The sequence below is a fragment of the Olea europaea genome, chromosome 4, assembly GCF_002742605.1.
Source record: "Olea europaea var. sylvestris chromosome 4, O_europaea_v1, whole genome shotgun sequence".
Lineage (NCBI taxonomy): Eukaryota > Viridiplantae > Streptophyta > Magnoliopsida > Lamiales > Oleaceae > Olea > Olea europaea.
Genome location: NC_036240.1, coordinates 11,918,881 through 11,929,627, shown reverse-complemented (window position 1 = coordinate 11,929,627; position 10,747 = coordinate 11,918,881). Strand labels below are relative to the sequence as shown.

The 10,747-nt window shown below is 33.4% G+C and overlaps 1 protein-coding gene across 1 annotated transcript; it reads right to left on the bottom strand.

The window, feature by feature from the left end:
* Window positions 1-5,207: 5,207 nt before the first annotated feature.
* On the bottom strand, window positions 5,208-9,584 carry LOC111393646 (histone-lysine N-methyltransferase family member SUVH9-like). The gene is made up of 2 exons (XM_023019291.1): window positions 7,401-9,584; window positions 5,208-5,963 (listed from the first exon to the last, which is right to left on the bottom strand). Exon 1 carries the CDS (start codon window positions 9,461-9,463, stop codon window positions 7,472-7,474), a length of 1,992 nt encoding a protein of 663 aa, XP_022875059.1. The 5' UTR covers window positions 9,464-9,584; the 3' UTR covers window positions 5,208-5,963; window positions 7,401-7,471.
* Window positions 9,585-10,747: the final 1,163 nt, after the last annotated feature.

The following is a 10,747-nucleotide window of genomic DNA, read 5'->3' as shown; positions in this document are numbered from 1 at the left end:
ACGAAGCGTCGTCCAAATTCATTTTAGCGAGCAATCTTCACCTTCCACAGCGAGAATCTAATGCTGCAATCCAAAGAGTGGAATATCATATTTCATAGTTGCCATCACAAGAATAGAACCACGAACAAATCAAGCATTAGGCTCTGATACCACTTGTTAGAATCCTAACAAAAATTACTAATGCTTTGATACCACTTGATAGGAATAGAAGGCGGGATTACATGGCATAATATGAAATAGCAATCACAATAAAAGAAGAACACGAGAAATTTGATAGAGGAAAGGAAACTTCACTATAATATAAAGAAAGAAGAAAACAAAGAGTATGAAGAAAACAATTTTAGGCCAGACAAGCACAGCGTCGAGCGATAGGTGCGGCGCTCGAGCACCCGCGGGTGGCAGCTTTCTGTTGAAAATTTCGATCCATTCCTCGAGCAGTAAACTAGTGACCAGCTAGCAGTAATGCGGCGGCTTTCCTCTTTGATCCATATTTTGACATCTTCAATTCCTAATTCAACAAATCCACAAATACCCAACAAAATTTGAATCAAACTTTAACAAAGCATGGTAAATTTTATTTTACTGTTCCATCATATTGTCAAGATTTAGAAGTCCTGTCTCCAAGATTGTCCTCCCAAATTTTGGATTCTGAAAGTTCAAATCCTTCTAATTTCCAATCAATATTTTGTACTTCCTTGTTAATTTTCTTTTCTTGTAGCGGTAGAATGTTGCAAGTGGTAGATACGCCGTTGCTAGTGAATATTGTATTTCTTGAATATCCTATTCAGAATATTTTTATTTTGTGAATTGTCTCGATAATTAATTGCATTGCTCGATCTTTGGCATTTTTTACTTGTTCTGCATAGGAGTGTGCTCTCCAATAGTTTAGCTGCATTTTTATAGGAACGATCATTTAAGTAAAATAGTCAAAAGTAATTTTTTAAGACCAATAAAATAAGTAGAAAAATCTTATTTCCCTGCCTTCAAAAATCACAAATCTCGTTAAACCCCAACTATTATTTTTATTTATCTAAAAAAAATTTAAAATAATTTCAGGCAAAAAAATCATCTATTTATAGACAATGACAATCCATATAAAATTGGCGCACGAGGCCCAGAATCGCTTAACCAGCCTTGAACACATGCCATTGGAAATAAATGCACAAATTTGATATAGTTTATATGCAGACTCCTCTTGTTCATTCAAAAATTCCATTCTGCATATTTATAACAATTTAAAAATTGACACGGGATGGAAACGTAAACGATAATAACTGGGTCTTGTTAATAACATAGGAACGAATGTTACTTGGATTTCGCTCAAACAGACATGAAACATACTGGAATCCACCAGATAATGAAAATAAATGCACAAATTTGATACATAGTTTATATGCAGACTCCTTTTTTTCATTTTAAAAAAAAAAAAATCTTCTTTGTATATTTATAATAACTTAATTTATGAAAATGGTGCACAACTGAGATCTGGCTTTTTTTTTATTTTTTTTTTTAATTCTTTCTCTGCACACGATCAAAATCTTTCAAATATTGGAAATGTAGCAAAATGCACATTAAAGCAATGGATTCAAATAATAATAATAATAATAATATGATAATGATAACCCCCGAGCACATCCGAGTTGGTGGAACAATTGCATTGGTGGGCTCACAAACTTAGCGTGGAGAGTTCGATTCCTGAAAGGCAGCATCTTGAAAGAGGGATTTATCTTGAAGGCAAGGTACTAAAAGACAGTGACGAGAGCTCTCTTAGGGGAAGGAGTATAAGCCATGCAGGAACTTGGGAGCCAACAAGGGCACAACTCGCGATTAACTTCCTCAAGCTAATGAGGGGCCGGAGGCTTGAAGTCCAGGAATTAGTCTGACGAAATTGGGAGAACTGGGTATCAAAAAAAAAAAAATGATAGTGATAATTCCTTGTAACTTCTCTTACAGCGCTGGGGATGGATTAAGACTGTTTCTATCCAAAATTACCCTACAAACAATGATGAATTAATTATTCTTTTCAGTAAGTCAATGATGTGATAGGTACAAGATTTTCTTAAATATGAGTATTAATTTTAGAAAGTTGAAATGTATGCATATTTCTAAAATAAGTCATGCATGTATTCAATAGTTGGATATAAGACAACTCTATAAATTCAACAATCAATTTTAGTTTGACTAAACTAAGCATTGATTAAGCAAGAAATTTGGCGTGGATAAGTGAAGAAACGTGCATAAATTTGAACTGATAAAACAAAAAATTTGAATGACAAATTTAAGTTGGAGAAAAGATATTTTTTTTTTAATTTTTAATTGTGGTAAAGTTATATTTGTAAAATAATTGTGGTCTTTTCACAAAAGAACATGTTTTAATTAGTCTGTTTTTAATATAGAGTGATCAAACATTAAAAAAAAAAAAAAATTAAATTGGCAATGGAAAATTTACAAATACTCCTTGCATTAACAGTATATACAATTTAAACATCATATGATATAAACCTACATTTTACATAATATATTTTTGTTAATGGCAATAAAAATAATAATTTTACTTTCGGGAAAAACTAGATATATTTATAAATTTGTCGTTATAATAACTAAACAAATCAAAATATCAAAAAATAAATAAATAAATAAAATCATACCTTGTATATTAAATTAACACTTTACAAATTATTTTATATGTAATATGTCGCGTGTAAATCTATCCTAAGAAAGAAAATTTCTAGTATTTTCAGATAATCAACAACCCTTCCACAATTTAATTTACATGTGGAATATATAATTGGGACCAGCTATTTAATTGGAACTCATACATGAACAAATAATTTTTAAAATGTTTATAAACTGTTTAAATTATATAAATAAAAATAAGCGGTGAATAAGTACTCATTAGTCCCTCGAAATGTATAGATAAAAGTGAATTGTGCATTTCTAATGAATTTATAAACCTCAACTAAACATTGTCCTTTTGAAGAAGTATGACATGTGAAAATGAAGATTATGTTATTTATAATTAGAGGTGTTTTAATAGTAAAAGACGTATTGGCAATCGCTAAATACTTGATTGAACTAAAACTTGAAATGGGTACACCGGACGAGAACTGCTAGTTTTCAAATACGAGATATCAATCCTAATCATTATAGATGTATTTGCCCAATTGACACATTTGAGAAAATCAATGTTCTTGCCTCGATGACATTAACTAATAGGTTCAATTAAATGGGATCAAAACCTGAAATTTAATTGAACTTACATAAATGTCATATATATTGCTAGTTAGACTTAAATTGTTATTTAATATTAAAAAGGCTCGAGAAGAAATATCTTCTAATAGTAACTCATCCTAATTGGAGCCTAATTTCAGTACGTCGCTTCAATTTGCACCACTGGGAAATAAGGCAATTGATTAAGCCCCGGCCCCTATTAAATTATATTTCAATAAATTTCATTTTTTTCTCTCCTATTTTTAAATACACAATCTTCCATAAAATAATATTTACACGTAAATCGAAAAAAAAATTATTCTTTTTCAACCATTCATTTTTCAAAAAAATACTATTCCACCCATTTTTATTTTCCAAAAATGGGGGTCAAACGGGGGCTAAATATGTAAAGATTGTTTATGACATTCAATAAATTTACACTTAATGTACATTTCGTTGTCAATATTTTTTCATAAAAAATATATTTTTATCCGTCTAAATTTTTACTTTGTATTGTTTGATTGATATTTTTTAATGAAAAACAATTTTCTAGATCCTACTTTAGGTCATATGACTATATTTTCCTTAAAATCAAGAAAAATATTTTTTTTAGGGAAAGAATGATTTTATTTTCCAGGAAATTTACTCTCTCATTTATTCACTCTCTCTCTCTCTCTCTCATCTACCCACCAATAAAAAACAGACAAATATAATATTTTTTAGATTGAAAATTAAATCAATCAAACACATTTAATTAATAATTTTCATACAAACGAGTTCCAGACAATTAAATTATTTAAAATTTATTTTCTTTTCATGTAAATTTCATACTTACAATCAAATCCACCAAATTCCTTATAAAAGTCACTACTCCACGAGTGCTTCAACTCTTCAAACAAAGGACCAAGTACACAGTCATCCGATAGATACACACAATATTCAATTTATACTATTAGATACATATAGCTCTTTTATTTAAATATAATACTCATTGCTTTCAACTGACTTTTGATTGTCCAAAGGCCTCCACTAGACAAGCCTAACTTGGCCCTTAAACTTGCATTCTTTTCCAGGTCAATCTCAACAACACCAATATTCAAAGATTCTCACGGATTTGGTTGTTGGCAATTTAACAAACAAGTATTCTCATGTAAATAAAAATAAAAACTAATACGGCTATCGTCGAAGATTTTGATTGATTTTAAAAAATTATAAATCCTAATAAATTTCGTAAATTTCATAAAATTCTCATCAAATATGATGAAATTTCAAAATATTTGGTTATATTTATTTTTAAGATTGAAATCTATCCAAATCTTTTAAAATCACTCTGTTAATAAAAATTTATAAATCTACTAGTTATTGAAAATACCTAAATATTAAAAAATTGAATTAAAATTCATTAAAATCTCAAATGGGGATATATAAATGTTAATGAATTAAAATTCATTAAGATCTCAGTGGAGGACACATAAATTTAGAAAAAAAAAATTAAATTCGTCACAATTTCAATTGAAGACATCCCCTAAATATCTTACGTGATCTAGATGCATAGAGCATGCAGTATTCAAGGAAAATTAACATTCAAACCAGCTTGAAACTAAGAGCCTGTTTGAGAGCGATTTTTTCTCTCAAAAAATTAATTTTTTGACCGTTATTTCACTATTTCAACCATTATATTTGACATCTTCTCTCACAGGTGGACCTCACTTTTCTTCTAACGGTCAAAAAATCAATTCTCAAAATCACTCCCCAACAGGCTCTAACTTTTTTTTAATATAAACAGAAACCATTGGCACAATTTGATCATGCATCAAATCTCAAAATGCTGATTACAAAATTTATGACTATTCAGTTTCAATTTTAAAGGAATATATCTTCAAAATATATAGGCAATAACTTAGCATTCATATAGGCAGTAATTTTTGAGCTTTATGCATATGAAATAATAGCCCATGAAAATTATCGCTAGAAGCCTATAAAAATGCTTGCAAATCTGAAATGAAATATTTTACATATCAGAATCAGAATTGCGAAAAAAAACTTGTAAACACAATGTGCCACACGACGAATATTAGAACAATGAACAAGACTAAGCTGCAAAATTCAGTACTAGACGCGACTAAAACAGTAGCATAACAGTTACACGGGCAGACGCCTCATAAACACTATATCACAATGAAAACACCACAGCAAGCTAGTCTTCCACTAGAACCGCAAGGGGAGAAAGGATCCTTGGCCACTTCTGGTTAACTTAGTGCGTGTTTGATACATAATACCGTATCTGAATCAGACTGGATAGTAAAATTAACCATATTTTTACTTCTATTTTATCCTTAATACTGTCCAGCACTATTCAATTTTACCCACCAAAACATGTGCTGTATGGCAAACAAAGTTATTCCTTTCATAACCAGTTAAGAGATTAGATTTTAGCAATGCAACTTAAATTACGGCCGGTATTAGGATTTAGAACTGGAAATCATCCAACAAGGAACCTACATTTTTTGTACAACAATTTTTCCAATTCTAATTCTGTTATATACATAGCTAAAAACAAGATTTTATACAGTCATGCAAATTTAATTGCAACTTCTCACATTCTTCGCTTCGACTTGCTGGCATTAGGGTCTCTTCAGAAGCATGGCAAAGGATTCCATCCTGCAGACTCGCGGCTGAGCAACATTTTTATGCATATTTATTTAGTCTATGTCAGCTGGAAAAGGAATCCCGCATACTTAATCACACAACGTCTGCACGAGGAAACTTCGTCAGCAAATGACAGTTTACATCCTAACATTTTTTTTCTGGAAATTTGTGAAACACGAAAAGTTTATTTAATGAGAAAATATCCCATTAAAGTTGTCATTCTTTTGCATTCCTGCCATGCTTACCTCTCACGACAACAAAAGAAAAGGACTGAATAGATGGTAACAATTTCATGTCAGCAAGAAAATAAATGAAAGCTGTTGATCATTTACTTAAACAACATTCATGGTCAAGTAACAAAACTCCAAGACACGGTGTGTATACTACTCTCCTCCTCTGATGTTTCTTTTTATTCACAAGAAAGGGGGAAAAATAAGAAAAGGGCAGTCTCAGGATGAAGTAGTGTCAACTTCTATAAAGCTGCTAAAAGAGAGAGGCGCATCATCACACAACTCACAACTTCTAATATCATGATTATCTTTAGTAGGTTAAGAGCACTTATGTATCATCCACACACATGCAAGTACATACACATATAATAGGGTTCATGTCCATAAATGTAATGTTCTAGGCGATTCCCAAAATAATATAACGTCAATAGTTAAATGAGGCAAGAGAAAGAACTTAATACTGGCTGCAGCTTTAGTGATCTCAGTTATACAACAGGGTAGCAAATGATAAAAGCACATGACCCTAAGTTATCTGCAAGGGAGGACAAACATTTTCATAATAAAAAAAGTTCTATAAAGCCGGAAAGTCAAGACCGCAAAATAAGATTGGACACACATGCGACACTGTCTGATAATAGATTGAACGGATATGTGTGGCAATCTATGTAATCTTCATACAACAAAATATGTCAAGCCATATAGGAGATAAATTTGATACAAGAATAAAATTCTTTCTCTAGATTTCACTGCAATTAATATCTGTCATGATAATTAAGCAGGATCTAATAAACAAATAGAACGAGGAGAAAGGATGTCAGAAGAGACTACTGCCCATAAAAAGTCGATCTATTAGCTCTAGTTCGCCAGATATTCAACAATCTTGCAAATTTTTATGGTGCCTTACTATAATATAAAATGGAATGATTGACTATCATAAAACTGTTTGTATAGATAAACAGTCATGTGAAAGTATCATCTAGGGAGAAATCTTATTGCATTGATATACCAAGTCCAGAACATTGGGAAGCATAATCTAAATGATAGCCAAAGCACTTGAGAAAATTTTCCAACAATAATTTTGTCGCAAGAAAAAATTAAACCAGTAAAATCAGCTAGGTCCCATTAGAAATTAAAAAAAAAATACAGAAAGGAAGTAACAATGTCCAAAGAAAACAGTAAAGAAAGCCAATAAAATAAACTAAAGAATGCATATTGACCGGCTCAAATCTATGGCATATGTACAAGTTATACACATTTGTATAACTTAAAATCCGAGGGGTTAACAATCAAACTATAGAAAGATGAATTTACCTTATCACATTGATGGTCCAATAAACGGCCCAAGCCTCATATTCAAAATTGAGCCAACACAACAAGACTAGTTAGTTACAGATAGCAAGCTTCCCCGTCCATTCATCAGCAGTAGCAACCCCATAATCAAGACTAATCTCCTTCATAGGAGGAATATTCTCCGTAGCAAATAGCATAAGGTGAGGGAAAGATACATTATTGTGATCATACAGCACAGGCTGTACCATAACATTGGGAAGTGAACTCTGGCTCATGTAACATGCTACATTCCTCATTCTCGATACATCCATGGCAAAATCCAAAGGAGGAATTGGTGGATAAGATGGTCGAACATAGTCAGAAAATATCTGTGATAAATCCCCCCACTCAGCCCATCTGTCACCAAAACGACTTGGATAAATCAAACTATCACCATTCATTGTGAAAATCTGGGCTTGCTCACGCGTTAAAACAACTCCTGCATACTCGCAAATAAAAGAGCCAGCTTGGATCAAGTCCAATGACCTCACTCCCCATTGTGTCTCCCTAGACCTAAACACTTCAAAACGATTCTTAATCCCCTTTTGGCTCACACGATTACGGCAACTAGGAGGGCAACTACAATGAGGCCCACACTCAAAAATCAATGGTTTTCCCCTCACCAGAATCCCATTCGAATCATAGGCGAACTCACCACCATTTTTCTTAAAACAAAAGCAATTATCCAAACACCCCCGCGTACATTCACATCCCGTCCCATTCCCATAATTATACACATACGATGGAAAAATGGTTGTAATAAGATATTCATGATAAACTGGTCCAATATCTTCATCAATGTCATTAAAGAAAAATACAGGCACATTCTCCTTTTTTCTAGATAAATCAAGTGTTACATAACCTTTAGGACGCACTTCGAGTGGCCGAACCCTAAGATTCCTCGCAAACTTCATTAGGCTACTTCCCATTTCTACCTGATTTTCAATCCTAACAAGCTTGAACTTGTAAACCCCAAACCCTGACTTCCCGACATCAAACCAAGTGTCAGTTATCCTGTATAATCCATCATAAACATAAACCTTACCACTAGCACTACCTTCATACTTAAAACCACGAATGACTCTTACCTCCAAGCCATAATACATGCTCCTCTCCATGGCCAAGTTACCACTTTCCAGCTTTTGGTGCATTGCCTGTCGGTTATGTTTGTCTTGTCCACCATGCCCAGTATAAATTATTACATCCCCTGAATCCTCATCATCCTCATAACCCCCAGAAACAATAATGCTGGTGGCTATGGGTTCTCTGTTCGAGCTTTGACTGGCCGGGACATAATCAATCCCGGCTTGAGGATGACCGTGCAATCCGACAACAACCAACTCCATCCTGAAAAAGAACACATCGCCAATTGCAATACCAGGGATATCACCCAAAATCCTCTTATCACGATTCAACCACAAACCCGCATCCCTCATTAGTGCTGCCGCCTTCAAATCTCCCCTTGTCCTCTTCTGAGGAACCAGAATATCACGGTGTTTATCATCCTCTGAGGTAGAAAATACACGTAGGGAGTCAAAGAGCATCCTGGACCTCCGGATTAGGTCCCGGAAGTAACGATGGTCATCAGCTTTAAGATCCGTAACCCGGACTAGCTCAGATGAGCGCTGAGGGTACTTGCGGGTTCCCCGAGGCGAAATTACAACAGCCGAAAGCTGGGCGTCGTTGTTGGAAACTTGGACGATAGCCCCGTAATTGGGATCGGACTCAGGGAGAACAGAGACCTGCCCGTGCCTCTGAACGCCCTGGGCAAAAGATGAACGGAAGAGCTCGGAAATGCGGCGAAATTCAGAGCACAAATCGGGTTCAGACGAAGAAGAAGGAAACGGAGTTGTCGGTGATGGGGTGGAGAGATGGAGGTCAGACAGTGAATTGGCGGTGCTTAGCGGCGGAGGCAGAGGCGGCGGTGGTTCATCTATGAGTTCAAGTTTTGGCTCGATTTTGGGTGTAATTAAGGTGGAGGTTGAAGGAGGGGATCTGGGATCAGGATATAGATTGAGGTCCAGAAATGGGATTGTAGAATTCATCTGTAATTTGCAACAATTTTGTTGTTTAAGGGTTTGTTGCAGAGGTTCGAGAAACGGAGGAGGAAGAGAGTGACTGACAGAGAAGGTTATGTAATAAAGATTTTATGTAATGTTATATGCAAGAAAAATCTAAAAATGGCGAAACGAAGGACTACAGTTTGAGATGTGGTGGTTTGACGAATTGACAAAAGTGCCCTTTGAACACTTTGATTATATCGCTCCTAGCGAATGTTTGGCAAAGTTTATAATTATTTATAAGTCGATAGAATTTTTTTACAGAAGTTTTATTCACTTATTATCTACTTATTTGAAAGACCCATAAGTTATATTATAATAAAAATGTTGCCACTTATGTAGTTCGAGAATGTAAAACAAATTACCAATATTTTCTTTACATACAAGGAGTGATAGAAGGAAGAAAAGAAATAGCCCACAGGGCACATCTCGAAGTGGTAAAAGGGGAGGGTGGAGATATTCAACATTGCTTGAGGCTGCCGCGTCAAGGGTTCGAATCCTGAAATATGGATTTGGCTCTTGGGTAAGTGCAAGTGTATAAGCAGCCTTCCACCATGTACCCTTTGAGGTATAACCTGCGATTTACCTCCTTCACGATACTCCAGGATAGGGACGGTAGGGGACCCTTAAGTTGGGGTTCAACCTTTAAGAAAAGAAATATATATCTAATATGGAAGAAAATCAAAACAAGAAATGGTTTTTAACCTATTTTTTGAGTGTCCTCGACTAAAATTTTGAACGATTTTAAAAGATAATAAATTCTAATAAATTTCATAGATTTTAAATAGATTTTCATAAAAATCTCATTAAAAATGTAAAATTTCAAAATAGTATGTTTATGTATTTTTAAATTTGAAATCCATCTAACTGTTTCAAATTCCATTAATTAATGAAATCCTTGCAAATTCATTACTTATTGAGTATACTTAAATTTTAAATAATTTCGATGAAATTAATTAAAATATCATTTGAGGACATATATATTTTATTGAATTCACTATAATCTCAATTGAGGATATTTGAATTTAAAAGGGCTTTTAAAATTCATCAAATCAAGTTGAGGACACCCCATTTTGTAAATAGTGTTTTTTTTTTTTTTTTTTTTGTAAGAATTCGTGGTTCAAATGTAAATAGAGGTTTCAGATTCACATACAAATTATTTTATTGTAAAGATGTAATTGAAAATGAATTTAAATAAAAATTATTTTTAAATAATGAGGCTCAAACATTTATGTATTGCTATATAGGTAGTACAAAAACTAAAAAGAT